We start from the raw sequence: 15,745 nt of genomic DNA on the forward strand, positions 1-15,745 counted from the left end.
TCCTTTCTGATGGAACCTGTAGCATGTTTTCTGTTGTTTGTAGTTGTACTGTTAAATGTTGTATGTAAGTCATGAATTTTTTTTTCCCACAGCCCCACCCTTCTGACGCCCACTGGCAGTCAGAGAAACTAGTTTGTCCCAGAATCTAGTTCAGAGGAACTAGTTTGTCCACAGAGACTTGTTAATGTCCCAGATGCCAGTTCAGAGGAACTCGTCTGTCGACAGAAACACAGACCCCCGTTCGTAAATGCCCTTCTGGTTCGAAGGAAGAACCAATACGGCAACCCCCCATGATGACTACATGCCACAGAACTCCAGAAGCTCCAGGACCAGAGAAGAGAAGAGAAGAGAAAGAAGAAGAACCATGAGGACATCCTCCGTGTTGCTCATCACCTTCACGAACATTTGGTTGCGCGCGAACACGAACCCCCTGACCCCAACCCCCCCCAGCCGTTAATGATTCACTTCCCCATAGTACCCAGAGCCCAGTCACAAGCGACACCACACCATCTTGGTGTGACAGGTTTATAACCTGGTACTCCCTGTCCTACTTGATAGAATCCCTACTAGTATTGGCGATACTCTGCTGCATCGTGCAGACTATTCGTCTGAGGAAATGGAGAAGGAGAGCCTACCGCGCTCGCACCCCGGTATATAGGATAAGATCCCCTATTTTGGTTACGACCAGACCCCTGACCCCCGTGATCTATAATAAAGAACATTCATTTGCGTTTTTTTGTGAATAAAGAAATGTGTTTGATGAGCGATTGTACAATCCTGAGCTTGACTGCCAAGCCAGGAAAATGTGAATAATGCAGCTAGGATTTTGTTTGTATTGTTTAGGAAGTTAGTATGATTGAATGTTTGAGTGAGTGTAGTTTATTAAGGACAGTTAGAGGTACCGTTTTTCTTATTTTGTAATGCATGTCCCTATTTTGACATAGCGCCACTTAGAATTGTCAGTTAAAATTTTCTTGCACAGTTATGGTCAGTGTAGAGGCCATAAAAGAGTGCTCGCCGGGTCAGGGAATGAAGAACAACGCAGTGATGTGATCCTTCACGCTTCGCGTCAGGATCACAAGGAGGGTGTGTAGCCATCTGGGTTGGCCACTTCCCGACGTAAAATGGAGAACAGCAAAGGCTGAAGGGAAATTCAACCAACACAGGCAGAAATTAGCAGGTGCAAGTACTGTGTATTAGACTCTGCAAAAGCCCAGACAGCATCGATACAAGCAGCCATCTGCATAATAATGTAGCGGCCATCTACATACTAATGAGCGATCCCCGGAAACAATCAAAATATTTGAGATAAACAAGGCCAAGCCAGACTCCTCGGCGCCAGCAGGAGCCAACACAAAAGAGGTTAACGGACACCTAAAGACCGCTCATCGATCAGGGAACCGCTCCAGTATTGGAGAAATCGAACCAAGCGATTGGAATGAGGTCCAATCACTTGAAACCAGGTATGGGGTCCGCCCCGAAAGGCGGGAAGCCCCTGGGGACTATAAAGTAAAGCCCCAAGTTCAAATCGTCCTTCTTGACAGGGTCACTCAGCAACGCGAACCAACCCTTGACAGTGACCTGTCCAGCTGTCTCCAAAGAATGTAAGTCTCAAGTCAACGCTCGCTACGAGATAGACGCTCCTAGCTACCAGTCCATACCAGCTTTGAATCCCGCAGACTCAGAACCTGAACGAAAGGCCATTTGTTCCCCTGACCTGGTGGGCCAGTCCGAAGCTAAGTATTGGCCTGTTCGTGATAGAAATAGCTTAGAAAGTAGAGTTTATGCATGAGTAACGATTTACTGTGTATAATAAATATGCTTTGATTTGAATCTTACTAATTGGTGTATTGAGTTATTGATCATTACTTGAACTTGAACCTCGTGGCGGTATCATAAAGATACCTGGCGACTCTAGAGCAAAGGTTATAAAACAGAGCCAATTGAACCAACCAAAAGTTAGCAACAGGAAATAACTCCTTCACACAGGCTGTGTAGTACAACCTACACTGATCATTAATGTCATAAAAATAACTTAAATTTTAGACAACGGGTCAGGGAGTTTTCAATGTTTATAACTATAATGGGCAAAAATATCGAAGATTTAACAGTTTAATTGGGCAAATTTAAAAAAATCTATTAACCTTATAGTGGAACAATTCTTGGAGGAAAGGAGAATCCGTTTCGACTCCGATGATGGGGACATAGAGAAATAGCTGACTTCTGATTCAGACCTAAAGCACTACAATGGACTCAGACCCTGTGCATGCATAATTCTCATTGATTCTATTGTCTGGGATTGGCCTGGGAATGGCTTCTTTACTCCTGTGCTTACTCTGTTCGGGGAGCAAGAAAAAAATGTCTGTTTTTTGGACAATTCTGTTTTTTGGGTAGTTAGATTTGATGCACTATACTTGTAGCAGCTAGTTTCATTTTCCATTCTACTAATGATTATCTGTATTGTAGGGCGAGCGAAGGGGAATGAGGTGCACTGTGGTTGCTGTGTGAAATCTTTGCACTTACATGTTCAACTGAATGTAACGTAACCTATTGTACAGTTTGTACTTTAGCTACATCTTCAAAAGGAGGGAAAGGGTATCCAGCTATTTTCAAGTGAGATGATGGTCTAGAGGATAACTTCGTTCCAAGAGAAAGGGGAAAAATTAGTTATTTGCATTCATACTCATATATCGAAAACAAAAGTTGGAGGCAAATGTGGATCGTGAATGAGAAGGGGGGGGGGGGAAAGAGATACCAATAATGGCAAATATTAATTGCACTCGCCGTGATCAGGAGACACAGTACTGTTGTTAAACTGCGACATGTAGATATGGGTAAAGCAATTAGATCTTGTTTAAAGTTACAAAAATGTAAAGTTTGTGTCGGAGAGAAGTTACAACTGCAAACTAATATCAATGTGGCATTTACCAATTCAATATAAAATGAATACAATCAAAAGCCAGCAAATTTTCTCAGGATGGAAAGTCTGTTGTTGCTATTACCATACTATCAAAAAAGCATAAGCAAAAGGGCAAGGGAAATCATCAAGTGCTTCACTGCGACAATGTCCGAAGACAACCTTCCACACCTATTATAGACTTACCGTTTAAACTAATAAAAAAGCAATGATACTTCATTATAACTTACTACACTGTTCATCTGTGCTTGAATGTCAGCTGAGGAATTATAGAAGAACCTCAAGATTGATTAATGGGTTCATACAAAGTACAGTTTAATTATTTCTTTGACATTCAATTTTCAGTAAAAGACATAATGGGTGGCATGCTTAACGACTTTGCTTCTGGCTAAGATACAAAGGAGGACTGAGAGAAGTAATGCATTTTCAAAATCCATTAATATCAGTTCAAGTGGAGTCTACAAGTCTCCACATAAAGACAGAACAAACCAGTGCACTTTTTTCAAATTTTGAAGCTAAAATCATACTGTTATTAAGCCTTGGGTTAATAATATGGTTAACAATATGCATTTTCAAAACAATATGCCAGAAGCAATATGTAGAATATGAATTTTTTGACACAGATTACATAATGTTACAGTGACCTTGTTAATTACATGGATATGAAAATATTTTACAACCTACCTGTAGTTGCACATTTGTCGAACTGAGATCCTCCGCCTTCTTTTCAAGAGACTGCACCCATACTTTTCTCTTCTGTCTACACCTTGAAGCAGCTGCTCGGTTACGCTCTAAAAACTTCCGTCTCTTTTCATCTGGGTCTTCATTCATTGCTCGCCTCCTTCTACCACCACTGCTCTGAATCTGCTGTGTAGGCTGGCCTGGGGAGCCCTGTAATGAAACCACCATTCAATAAGCTTGCTGCAGAATCATAGTTCTCTAAAATTTAACTCAAACCTCATTAAACAAATATTTTAAACCATGTTTGTTCTTGGTTAGATTTTAATTTAAGAAAGCACTTCTCAAAATTAGTTTTCATGCTCAGCCTGTAAGCAATAATTCAACTTTCATGTATTTTTATATAGTTGAAATGTTTTTTAGAATAAATTTCATATAAAATTCCTTTAATTATTCAATTGCTAACTCAATTATGGAATTGAGCCATAAAGGCAGGTTCCTTTTGTAAAATTGACATGTTTATTTCTGAATCTGTACAAGACATAGCATAGGTTAGCATATTTAGCAGACTTTCCTAAGAGTTATTCATAGTCTGTATTGAGTTATGGTTTCAGCTGGGTGGGTGGTAGAGATCCTGGGCATTCCTGAGTTAGAGTGGGACGGATGGGAGAAAATTAGTCAGGGTTCCTGCTTCTGGTTGCTCAGCGGTAACCCCTGCTGCAAAATGTGTACGTGTAGATAGTAGTTGAGGAAAGCATCACTGTTTGACTGCAATACCACCCTAGTTGAACAGCCCACTGGCAATTATTGCTTATTTAAACACTTGGACAAGGTCCATGAGAGTGACTGCCACCACTGGAAGTGTACCCCAGCCAGAGTGAGGCTAGAAAATTGAAAATCAGCTGGACGAGACAAAAAGGGTTTCTGATATGTCACTAACGTCCACCCCTGTAACAATGACGTAACTCTGATTCCAGGTGCTAATTTCAGTACATTTACTGCTGAATGGAATTCTGAGCACAAAATCTCACAAACTGTCAGTATTTTTATAGACACACTTGATTGTTAACACTCAAATATATACTGCATATAGTATTTCATCAATATAGTTTTAATCTGAAATCTATCACAAGAAATTGACTTGCTTGTACCGGCCAATTTTCCTCACTTACACTAGATGGCACTCTACAGTATATCAGAGCATAAGTCATTGTTGGAGGAAAAGGAAAAATAAAATTTGATGTTGCTGATAGTAGTCCTACCATTTCTTCATATTACTGGAACTACATTACTCAGTTGAGAAATTCCTCGAAATTTGATATCTGTATTGTGCATGATGGTATACATGCCATTTATATGGCAATTGTTAATTAAAATCTATTCTCAAATTTTGGAAAATGACCATCAAAAATATAAACAATATTATTTCAACGTTATTTGAGTGACAAATACCCATCCTATATGACAGGCTTAAAAACTATGAGGAAAATGGGTTTGAATCAAGATAATAATAATAATTTCTGCAAACATACATGCTGCGTGGCAAAGTTTCAAAATGAATAGAGAGTCAGAGGCTTAGGGAGCTCAGCTATACAAACCTTGAGACAGTGGAACAACAAACAAATAAAGCTGTGGCTCAGTTGGGAGGATCTGCCTCTGAGTCTGAAGGTTATGGGTTCAAGTCTCACACTCAGATTTAAGTACAGATACCAAAATTGACACTAGTGCAGTACTGAGGGAATGCTGCACTGCTTGAGATGCCATCTTTAGGATGAGACACTAAACTGTGGTCCATTTGTTCTGTCAGGTGGCTGTGAAAGATCCCTTGGCACTATTTCAAAGCACTCTCTAGTGAAAGAAAATGGCAAGTACCCATTTACTACCTCACCCAACCTCTCTCTCCACAAGAACATCCCCTTTGTTTTTCCCAATCAGTCCCACTTTTATTTTGACTAGTCCTTTTATTTTTATGTTTATAAATCAATAACTTGTATTGATTTAGCATTATTAGTTAATCCCTAGACACTATTTACCCCTCAACCAACAACAGAAAAAGAAATGATCGGGTCATTATCTCAGTGCTGTTTTTGGGAGCTTTTTCTGTGCAATTGGGTTGCCACATTTCTGACACTAGTGACTATAGTTTAAAAGTATTTCATTGGCTGTAAAGTGCTTTTGGACATTCTGTGATCATGAAATATGCTATATTCTTCTTTTCTGCTGTTAAGAATTCATGAATAGAATTCCTGCAGTGCAGAAGGAGGCCATTCAGCCCATCAAGTCTGCACCAACCCTCCAAAAGAGCTCCCTACCTAAACCCAATCCCCCACCCTATCCACATAATCCCACCTAAACTTTGGACACTTTAGCATGGCCAATCCACTTAACCTGAACATCTTTGGACACTGGGGGAAAACTGGAGCACCTGGGGGAAATCCAAGCAGACACGGGGAGAACATGCAAACTCCAAACAGTCACCTGAGGTCAGAATCGAATCTGGGTCCCTGGTGCTGTGAGGCAGCAGTGCTAACCACTGTGCCACCTGAGCTGAGGTATTCCAAATAGGAACAGAAGTAAATAAATAATGCTAAACCAATACAAGTTATTTATTTACAAATATAAAAATAAAGTCATGTCGAGGTAAAGGTGGGACTGTTCAGGAACCACAAAGGAAATGTTCTTGTGAAGACAGAGAGCTTGACTGAGGTACTAAATGAGATTTTCTTTTCCATCTGGCTTCATTAGAGTTCACTAGAGGAGAGGGTGCTGCCAATCTCCCAGTAGAGGAGGTAGTAGCAATACTGGATAGGATAAAAATAGATAAAGAAGAAGTACTTAAAAGATTGGCACTACTTGAAGTAAAAATGTCAGCTAGTTCAGATGGGATACACTCTGGGTTGGTGAGGGAAGTAAGGGTGGAACTGGACACAATCCTCCAGAGAGCTATAAGAATAGAGGATTGCAAATGTTACCCTCCTGTTCAGAAAAAGGGCTAAGTCTAGCAACTACAGGACGTTGTGGAAAACCTTATGGAACAATAAACTGGTGCAAAATTAATTGCCACTTGGAAAAGTATAAACCAATAAGTGAAAGTCAGTACAGATTTGTTATTCTTGGTGAAGGTGAGAGTTTTTTGATGATGCAACAGAGAAGATTGACGAAGGTAATGAGGCTAATGTTGTGCATATGGACGTCACAGAACTGTTACAGATTAGAAGGCCATTCAGCCCGCCACGCCTGTACCCACTTTCCGAATGAGCAATTCACCGAGTGTCACTCTTCCTCCTTCTCCCCACATTCCTCCTTTTCAGATAATAATCCAATTCCCTATAGAATACTTCAATTGAACCTGCCTCCAAAAGGATAAAAGATAAAGAAACACATCATAGATGTGTTTGCAAATTTTAAGCCCATAGGATTAAAGGGATAGTGGTGGTGTGGATATTGAATTGGTTAAGAGAGTATAGTTGCGAATGACTGTTCTTAGACTAGACAAGTATAAAGTAGTGTCTTCCAAGGTTCAATACTCGGAACAGTGCTTTTTAAAAAATATACTATCTGGGCTTGGGCATACAGAGCATAATTTAAGAACTCGTAGATAACAAAACTCAGAAAAGATACAAAACAATGAGCCGCACAGTAATTCACTACAGAAGGACTTAGACTGATGAGATGTCAGATAAAATTTAACATAGAGAAGTGTGAAGTACATTTTGAAAGGAAGAATGGGACAAAGCAATTTGAACTAAGTGTTACAATTTTAAAGGTGCAGCACCAGAGAGACTTGGGGGTGTATATAGAGAAATCTTTAAAAGTGTCAGGAAAAGTTTAGACTTATGTTTTAAAAAATGGGATCCGTGGCCTTTTTAACAGAGATTCAGGCTGAATATTATCAGCTGAAAGGGGACTGGATGACGGGCAGCAGGAACTGCTCAGCAATTTTACCACAGGTGGCCTCCTAATTGACTGCCTGTGGGCTTGTGTGGGCTCTCCGTGCTGCCAGTCCAATCACAAAGCTGGCATCTCTGAAGTCTCATCAGCAGCACCAGAAGATATGGTAGCCGCTGAGAATTGCATTAGGTAACGGATCACTGACAGGCAAATTTAAAAAAATTAAAGACTCAAAGGGTTGTGGGTTTCAGGAGATTGGGGCTGAGGGTGCTGCCTTCGCCGCCGATGGCTCTTTCTTTGGCATGTGAGGTCTTCCCTCCATCCAAGGGCTGCCACTGGGAGGCCACCTCCATTTAGCTGGCAGCCATCCCTACATGGTACGAAGTCACCAACCTGTCAGATAATTGATGGCCCAGTAAAATGGCCTTCTATAAGATGTCTAGCTATGCATGCTGGCTACTCTCCTTCGTGCAGGCCATTCCCCACGTGGTCCTGATCCGACTCAGCTTTGCATGATTTGACCAACCCTTCCTGCCTACTGGGGGCTGGTAAAATTCAGTCCATAGAACACAAAAACAAGGAAGTTATGGTAAACATAAAAAAATAGTCTGAGCTCAACTAAATTATGGCATTCAATACTTGGCAACAAACTTTAAGAATGATATCAAGGCTTTAGAGAAGGCGCAGAAGAGATCTACTAGAATGTTCCAGAGATGAGGAACCTGAGGCATGTGGCGAGACTGGAGAATCATAGAATTTCAGTGCAGAAGGAGGCCATTCGGCCCAACAAGTCTGCACTGGTCCTTGGAAAGAGCACCCTACTTAAGCCCACACCTCCACCCTATCCCCATAACCCAATAACCCCACTTAACGTTTTGGACACTAAGGGGCAATTTAGCATGACCAATCCACCTAACCTGCACATCTTTGGACTGTGGGAGGAAACCCACGCAGACACGGGGTGAAAGTACAAACTCCATACAGTTACCCGAGGCCGGAATTGAACCCATGACTCTGGAGCTGTGAGGTAGCAATGCTAACGACTGTGCCACCATGCCGCCCTAGAGAGCCCCAGAGACCCTGGTTGTTGACATTTTTTCGGCACTAAAGGCCAGTCCTCCTGGTCATACTCCCCGAGCTGACAGATGCCGCTACCTCATCCCAGGCAGCACTGGCTGCCTTGTGGCTGACACTCCGGGACCCTCAGGGGAACAGGACATCCCTCCTGGTCTCCACTGCGTCTAGAAGCCTCCCAGGACAGCATCTCTGAATTTTGGGGCCGGTCTCCTGGGCGCCATTGTTGCGAGCTGGCTGGGGTTGGCTGAGCAAGTGCAGCTTAGCTGTTGCTCAACCTTGTTACCGGGGAGCTGGCATGCGAAGTCCCGGTGAAACAACTGTCAAGCCTTCATTTGCAAGGGGAAGCCCATGAGGCCTCGGGAAGTGGACCAATTAACGTTGAATTGCGTTGCCAGCCTCGCTGGGCCGAGCGCTGGGCAGCAATTTGGCCTGACCAAAATGTCAGACAAAGCTTCCATCTTCAACAACCACAGGTTCACACCAGCGCTGACTGACGCCACCTTTAAAAAGTGGGAATAGGACAGAGGGACACTGAGATTCAGGGACCTATATACAGACGGCAGGATCGCAACACTGGACAAACTGAGAAATTCCAGCTAGCCAGGGGAACGAGCTAAGGTACCTGTCATGTTGGGTGTTCCGATACACAAACGAACCAACACGGTTGCAGATGGTACAACTCTGTTTTATTATTCTGTACAATAACAACTGTTAACTTCTGGCTGTGGTTCGTACTTCACCAGCTAACCTGTGGACCCAGCCCTAGCACTATCTTAGTGAGGCACTCAGCACATGGTGTATGTCTGAGTGGCGCGCTGTGAGCTCTGTACTCTGAGCTATCTCCTGGTAGAATGAGCGGGAACTGTGGTGTTCCCTGTTTTATAGTGCGTGTGCTCTCACTGGTGATTGGCTGCGATGTTATGTGTGTGTTGGTTGGTCCATCTACCTGTCCATCAGTGTGTGTGTGTGATTGCACCATGATATGTTAATATAGATATCATGACATCCCCCCTTTTCACAAGGATATGTGCCTACATGGTAATAAATATTGGTGTGTACTGAGTGCATCTGAGTATGTGTGTGCGCAATATTTACAACATGTACATGAGGCTAAACTATATACATAGGAAGGTGTCAGGTGCAACAGAGCAACGAGGTTGTACCATAAACAAAACAAGTGCAATCATCAAATACCGAAAGAGAACTCCTGGAACGACAAGAAAGAAAGACGTTAACATTATTGCACAACAATTCAGTGAGTCCAATGCGCAAACAGGCTCATAGGTCCAGTCTATTAGGTGGGCGACGAATTTGTGTTTACTGCCTCAAAGGTATTCCAGGATCCACCGGCTGAGGAATGGGCCTGGCCACGGGCGAGAGAGGAATCGGCAGAGTGGCAGGAAGCTCCACGAAGTCGACATCAAGGACAACAGGAGGGCGTGGCACCGGTGCATGATCACGTAGCGAGCGCGGAAGCAGCCGAAGGGCCCGCCGATTACGCCGGCGAATAGAGCCATCAGGCATGCAAACCAGGAACGAGAAGGGGAGCCACGCGGCGGAGAACCTCGGCGGTTGCCGACCAGCCACCCTCCAGTAGGTGTATGCGGACGTTGTCTCCAGGCGCCAGGGCAGGAAGATCAGTTGCCCGAGCGTCATGTGCCACCTTCTGCTGAGATACTGCTGTCACATCCTTTGCAGTACTGGAGCATGGTCGGGTTTAGGAACATGAATGGACGGCAGAGTGGTCCTGAGGGTGCGCCCCACCAACAGCTGGGCTGGCGAGAGGCCTGTGGACAGTGGGGCCGAGCGATAGGCCAGCAGGGCTAAACAGAAGTCAGATCCGGCATCAGCAGCCTTGCAGAGGAGCCGCTTCACGATATGAGCGCCCTTTTCCGCCTTGCCATTCGACTGGGGATGCAAAGGGCTGGATTTCACATGTGTGAAGCCGTATGAAGTGGCAAAAGACCAGGGCCCGTTGTCAGACATGACGGTGAGCAGAATTCCATGGCGAGCGAAGGTTTCTTTGCATGCTCTGATGACAGCTGATGATGTCAAGTCGTGCAGGTGTATGACCTCTGGATAATTGGAAAAATAGTCAATTAAAATGACGTAGTCCCTGCTGAGCGCATGAAAGAGGTCCACACCCACCTTTGCCCAGGGGGACATCACCAACTCATGGGGCTGAAGTGTCTCAGGGGGTTGCGCCGGCTGAAACCTTTGGCAGGTGGGGCAGTTGAGCACCATGTTGGCGATGTCGTCGCTGATGCCCGGCCAGTACAGAGCTTCTCGGGCCCTCCGCCTGCACTTTTCAACCCCAAGATGGCCTTCGTGCAATTGTTCGAGGACAAGCCGGTGCATGCTGTGTGGGATCACAATCTGGTCCAACTTTAGGAGGACACCATCAATGACGACCAAGTCGTCCCGGATATTGTAGAATTGTGGGCACTGCCCCTTGAGCCACCCTTTCGTCATGTGGCGCATCACACGTTGTAGAAGGGGGTCAGCCGCAGTCTCACGGCGAATGTGGGCCAGACGTGCATCAATAGCTGGCAGATTGGCCGATGTGAAGGTTACTTGTGCGTCGACCTGACAAACGAACCCCTCCGATTCGGGTGGTGTGCTCACTGCTCTGGACAGGGCATCCGCGATGATGAGGTCCTTTCCCGGGGTATAGACAAGTTGGAAGTCGTACCTCCGGAGCTTGAGCAGAATGCGCTGGAGGCGGGTGGTCATCTCGTTGAGGTCCTTCTGAATGATGCCGACCAGAGAGCGATGGTCGGTCTCCACAGTGAACTGCGGAAGACCATACACATAGTTGTGGAATTTGTCGATGCCGGTCAACAAACCCAGGCACTCCTTCTCAATCTGCGCATAGCGCTGTTCTGTGGGGGTCATGGCCCGCGAGGCATAGGCGACCGGGGCCCATGATGCAGTGTCGGCCCGTTGCAGGAGTACCGCCCCAATGCTGGACTGGCTGGCATCAGTCGAGATCTTTGTGTCCCGAGTGGTGTCGAAGAACGTCAATACCGGGGCGGTGGTGAGCTTGATCCTGAGCTCCTCCTATTCCTTCTGGTGTGCGGGCAGCCACTGGAGTTCCGTTGTCTTCTTGACCAGGTGGCGAAGAGCCGTTGTGTGCGAGGCAAGGTTGGGAATAAACTTCCCTAGGAAGTTGACCGTCCCAAGAAAGCGTAGCACTGCCTTCTTGTCTGCCGGCTGCGGCACGGCTGCAATAGCTGCCACTTTGTCGGCATCCGGACGCACCCCTGACCGGGATATGTGGTCCCCCAGAAACTTTAGCTCAGTTTGGCCAAAAGAGCACTTGGCTCGGTTGAGGCGCAGGTCGTGATCTCGTATCCGTGCAAAGACACACTGGAGACGACTGATGTGCTCCTGTGGTATGGTGGACCAGGTGATGACGTCGTCAACATAGACGCGCACCCCTTTGATGCCCTCCATCATCTGTTCCATGATGCGATGAAACACCTCGGATGCCGAGATGATGCCAAATGGCATCCTATTGTAGCAGTATCTGCCAAAGGGAGTGTTGAAAGTGCACAGCTTCCTGCTGGACTGATCCAGTTGAATCTGCCCAAAACCCTTTGAGGCATCAAGCTTGGTGAAAATTTTAGCCCGGGCCATTTTGTTCGTGATTTCTTCCCGTTTGGGTATGGGGTAGTGTTCCCCCATGATGTTATTGTTCAGGTCTTTCGGGTCGATGCAGATCCGGAGCTCGCCGGAGGGCTTTTTTACACACGCCATGGAGCTGACCCATGGCGTTGGCTCTGTGACCCGGGAAAACACTCCTTCGTCCTGCAGCTGCTGCTTGAGGCGGTCCTTGAGTGGTGCTGGGACTCTACGAGGTGCGTGAATGGCCGGGGTGGCGTCCAGTTTGAGCCGTATCCTGTAAGTGCAGGGCAGTGTGCCCATGCCCTCGAAAACCTCCTGGTTGTGGGCGAGGAGCGAGTGGAGCTGCGCCCTAAAGTCTGCATCCGGGAAATCGGACGTGCCTTCTGGAGACAGAGTGTGTACCCGCTGAATGAGGTGGAGGATCTTGCACGCCTGTGCGCCTAGCAGAGAATCCTTCGAGGATCCAACTATCTCAAAAGACAGTGTGGCTGTGTATGAATTGTGTGCAACCTCGAGCTGGCAGGACCCCATGGCCGGGATAACGTTCCTGTTGTAATCAACCAGCTGACAGTGGGATGGACGAATCGGTGGTTTGACCTTCAAGGTGTGGAAGGCTGACCATGCAATGAGATTGGCGGAGGCACCAGTGGCTAAGCGGAATGTGATTGGTTGACCGTTAGGGTGGCATACCATTCATCGCCCGGATTAATGCTGTGCACTGGCATCGGCTGGTGGGTCCTACTTGGGGACATCCGGTTCCTGTCTATTACCGCAACACGGAAGGGTTCCCGGTCGTCGGTATCCCCGGTCTGCACGTCGTCAGGGTATGACTCGGTGTATGAGGGCTGAATGGCCCGCACGTCCCTGCGAGGCTGGCGGAATTGCAGAGAGTTGGCAGGTTGAGCTGCTCGACAGCAAGCAGCGTAGTGGCCCATCCTGCCACAGCGGAGGCATTGTCGCGTTTTGGCTGGACATTGCCCCTTTAAGTGTGCGGATCTACAGTTGCCACACGTTGTGATATCATGGCGTTCGTTGCGCCACCGCGCATGCGCGGTGCGGTCCTGCGTAGAGCGCGCCTGCGCGTCACGTCCCTCTGCGTCGACGTCCCCTCTTTTGGCGCGTACCTCGGTAAGGCCTCGGTAAGCACGCAAAATGGCCGCCCTCGTCCGGGCCGCGGGCTGGGAGGAACTCGATCGACTGGACCCGCTCGGCCTCGTAGGAGCCCTACCGTGCGGATTCGGCCGCCTGGAATTGGGAGTACCGGCTGGTCGCGTTTTCGTGGAGGACGCAGGTTTCGATGGCGGTGGCTAGGGTGAGGCACTTTATTTTGTTTGAGGAGCTGCTGGCGTAGGTGACCCCAAAAACTATCTGATCCCGAATCATGGAGTTGGAGGTGGCCTCATAGCCGCAGGACTGCGCGAGGATACGGAGGTGTGTCGAATAAAATTGAACAGGCTCATCTTTACCCTGCAGGCGCTGCTGGAAGAGGTCCCTCTCGAAGCTCTCATTAACTTCCACGCTGAAGTGTTCCTCAAATTTTAGAAGGACCGTCTTGTACTTTGTTTTGTCCTCGCCTTCCGCGAATGCCAGGGAGTTGTAGATGTGGATGGCGTGTTGCCCCGCAGTGGAGAGGAGGTGGGCGATCTTCCTGGTGTCCGATGCATTCTCCCTGTCTGTGGCTTCTAGGAAGAGCTGGAAGCGCTGTTTAAACAGCTTCCAGTTGATGCCGAGATTTCCAGCGATTCGGAGCGGCTGCGGCGGGCTGATGGTGTCCATGGCGCAGGATGGCGGATCTCTGAAGAGGTGCAGGTAGGTCTCACAGTCGCTGGCGAGCTTCCAGGCCTGGTATCATGTCGTGTTGGGTGTTCCGATACACAAACGGACCAACACGGTTGCAGATGGTACAACTCTGTTTTATTATTCTGTACAATAACAACCGTTAACTTCTGGCTGTGGTTCGTACTTCACCAGCTAACCTGTGGACCCAGCCCTAGCACTATCTTAGTGAGGCACTCAGCACATGGTGTATGTCTGAGTGGCACGCTGTGAGCTCTGTGCTCTGAGCTATCTCCTGGTAGAATGAGCGGGAACTGTGGTGTTCCTTGTTTTATAGTGCGTGTGCTCTCACTGGTGATTGGCTGTGATGTTGTGTGTGTGTTGGTTGGTCCATCTACCTGTCCATCAGTGTGTGTGTGATTGCACCATATGTTAATATGGATATCATGACAGTACCTGCAACTCAAAAACTTCCTACGAAAGGAGACAAGGACGTACCCACAACCGCCATGACAGACATTACTGGAAAAGTTACTGGACGCAAGCATCTTCGATAAAGGGAACTGTAGCGACATGTATGACCGACTGGTAGAAAGGGCCGACACCGTACTGGATGCAACATGAAAGAAATGGGAGGAAGACTTGGAGATTGAAATAGGCCGGGGACTCTGGATTGAAGCACTGCATAGGGTCAACTGCACCTCCAAGTGCGCAAGGCTCAGCCTGACGCAACTAAAAGTGGTACATAAAGCCCACTTAACAAGAACTCGTATGAGTAGGTTCTTCCCGGAGGTGGAGGATAGATGTGAACAGTGCCAAGGAGGCTCGGCCAGCCATGCCCACATGTTCTGGTCTTGCCCCAGACTTGCGGGGTGCTGGACAGCCTTCTTCGAGGCAATGTCCAAAGTGGTGGAGATGAGGGTGGAGCCATGCCCGGAAGTGGCGGTCTTCGGGGTATCAGACCAACCAGATCTATTCCTGGGGAGGAGGGCAGACGCCCTTGCCTTTGCCTCCCTGATCGCCCGCCGTAGAATCCTGTTCGGCTGGCGGTCAGCAGCACCACCCAAAGCTGCAGACTGGCTGTCTGACCTCTCAGAATCTCTCCAAATGGAGAAAATCAAATTCGCCATCCGAGGGTCAGACGACGGCTTCCACACAACGTGGGAGCCATTCACCCAATTGTTCTGGGACTTGTTTGTGGCCAACGAACAAGCAGAATAGCCAGGTAGCCAAGATTCAGGGGAAAGTAGCCAAGGCATGAGTGGGAGGGACAGACCGGGGAGGTGGGGGGGGGGGGGGGGGTGAGAATAGTTAAACCTAAGAGAAAAGAAAGGTGAACCACAGGAGAAGGGGAGGGAGGAAGGGGGCAGAAGGGGAGGGTGGGGATGAGTGAGGAGACAGGGACCAATAGAGGAGAACCAGAGAGGTGGGGGGGGAGGCAGGGGAATGATAGACGGAAGGAGGGCACGGGAAATTATAACAAACTTGGCATGTACAGGAACAGAGAGCAAGGAAAATTCGGGCGAAGGACGGGACGAACGGCTGAAGCGGAGGTGAACGCGAGACGACAAAGGCAGTGAAATCCGTCCGGGAGAAGCAAACACCAACACCAGATCCATTTGCGTATTGCCCTCTGTAATTGTTTCTCCGGCACCCAAATGTATATGCACCTCCCCAGTTTCCCCCACCCCCCACAAACAGATGCCTACTTATGTCTTAAAAATAACATTGCCAATTGTACAGAGTTGCTGCTGTTGAGCTAGTGCATAATACCCTACC

The 15,745-nt window shown here is 47.3% G+C and overlaps 1 protein-coding gene across 15 annotated transcripts in view; it reads right to left on the reverse strand.

Moving 5' to 3' along the window:
- atf2 (activating transcription factor 2) overlaps window positions 1-15,745 on the reverse strand; it is a 282,067-nt gene that overhangs the window by 35,358 nt on the left and 230,964 nt on the right. For all 15 annotated transcript variants that reach the window (XM_072476561.1, XM_072476517.1, XM_072476614.1 and 12 more), the window contains one exon: window positions 3,602-3,808. In XM_072476561.1, the coding sequence (XP_072332662.1) occupies window positions 3,602-3,808 (207 nt within the window). The remainder of the gene's footprint in view (window positions 1-3,601; window positions 3,809-15,745) is intronic.

This window comes from Scyliorhinus torazame, chromosome 2, assembly GCF_047496885.1.
Source record: "Scyliorhinus torazame isolate Kashiwa2021f chromosome 2, sScyTor2.1, whole genome shotgun sequence".
In the NCBI taxonomy this organism is placed as follows: Eukaryota; Metazoa; Chordata; class Chondrichthyes; order Carcharhiniformes; family Scyliorhinidae; genus Scyliorhinus; species Scyliorhinus torazame.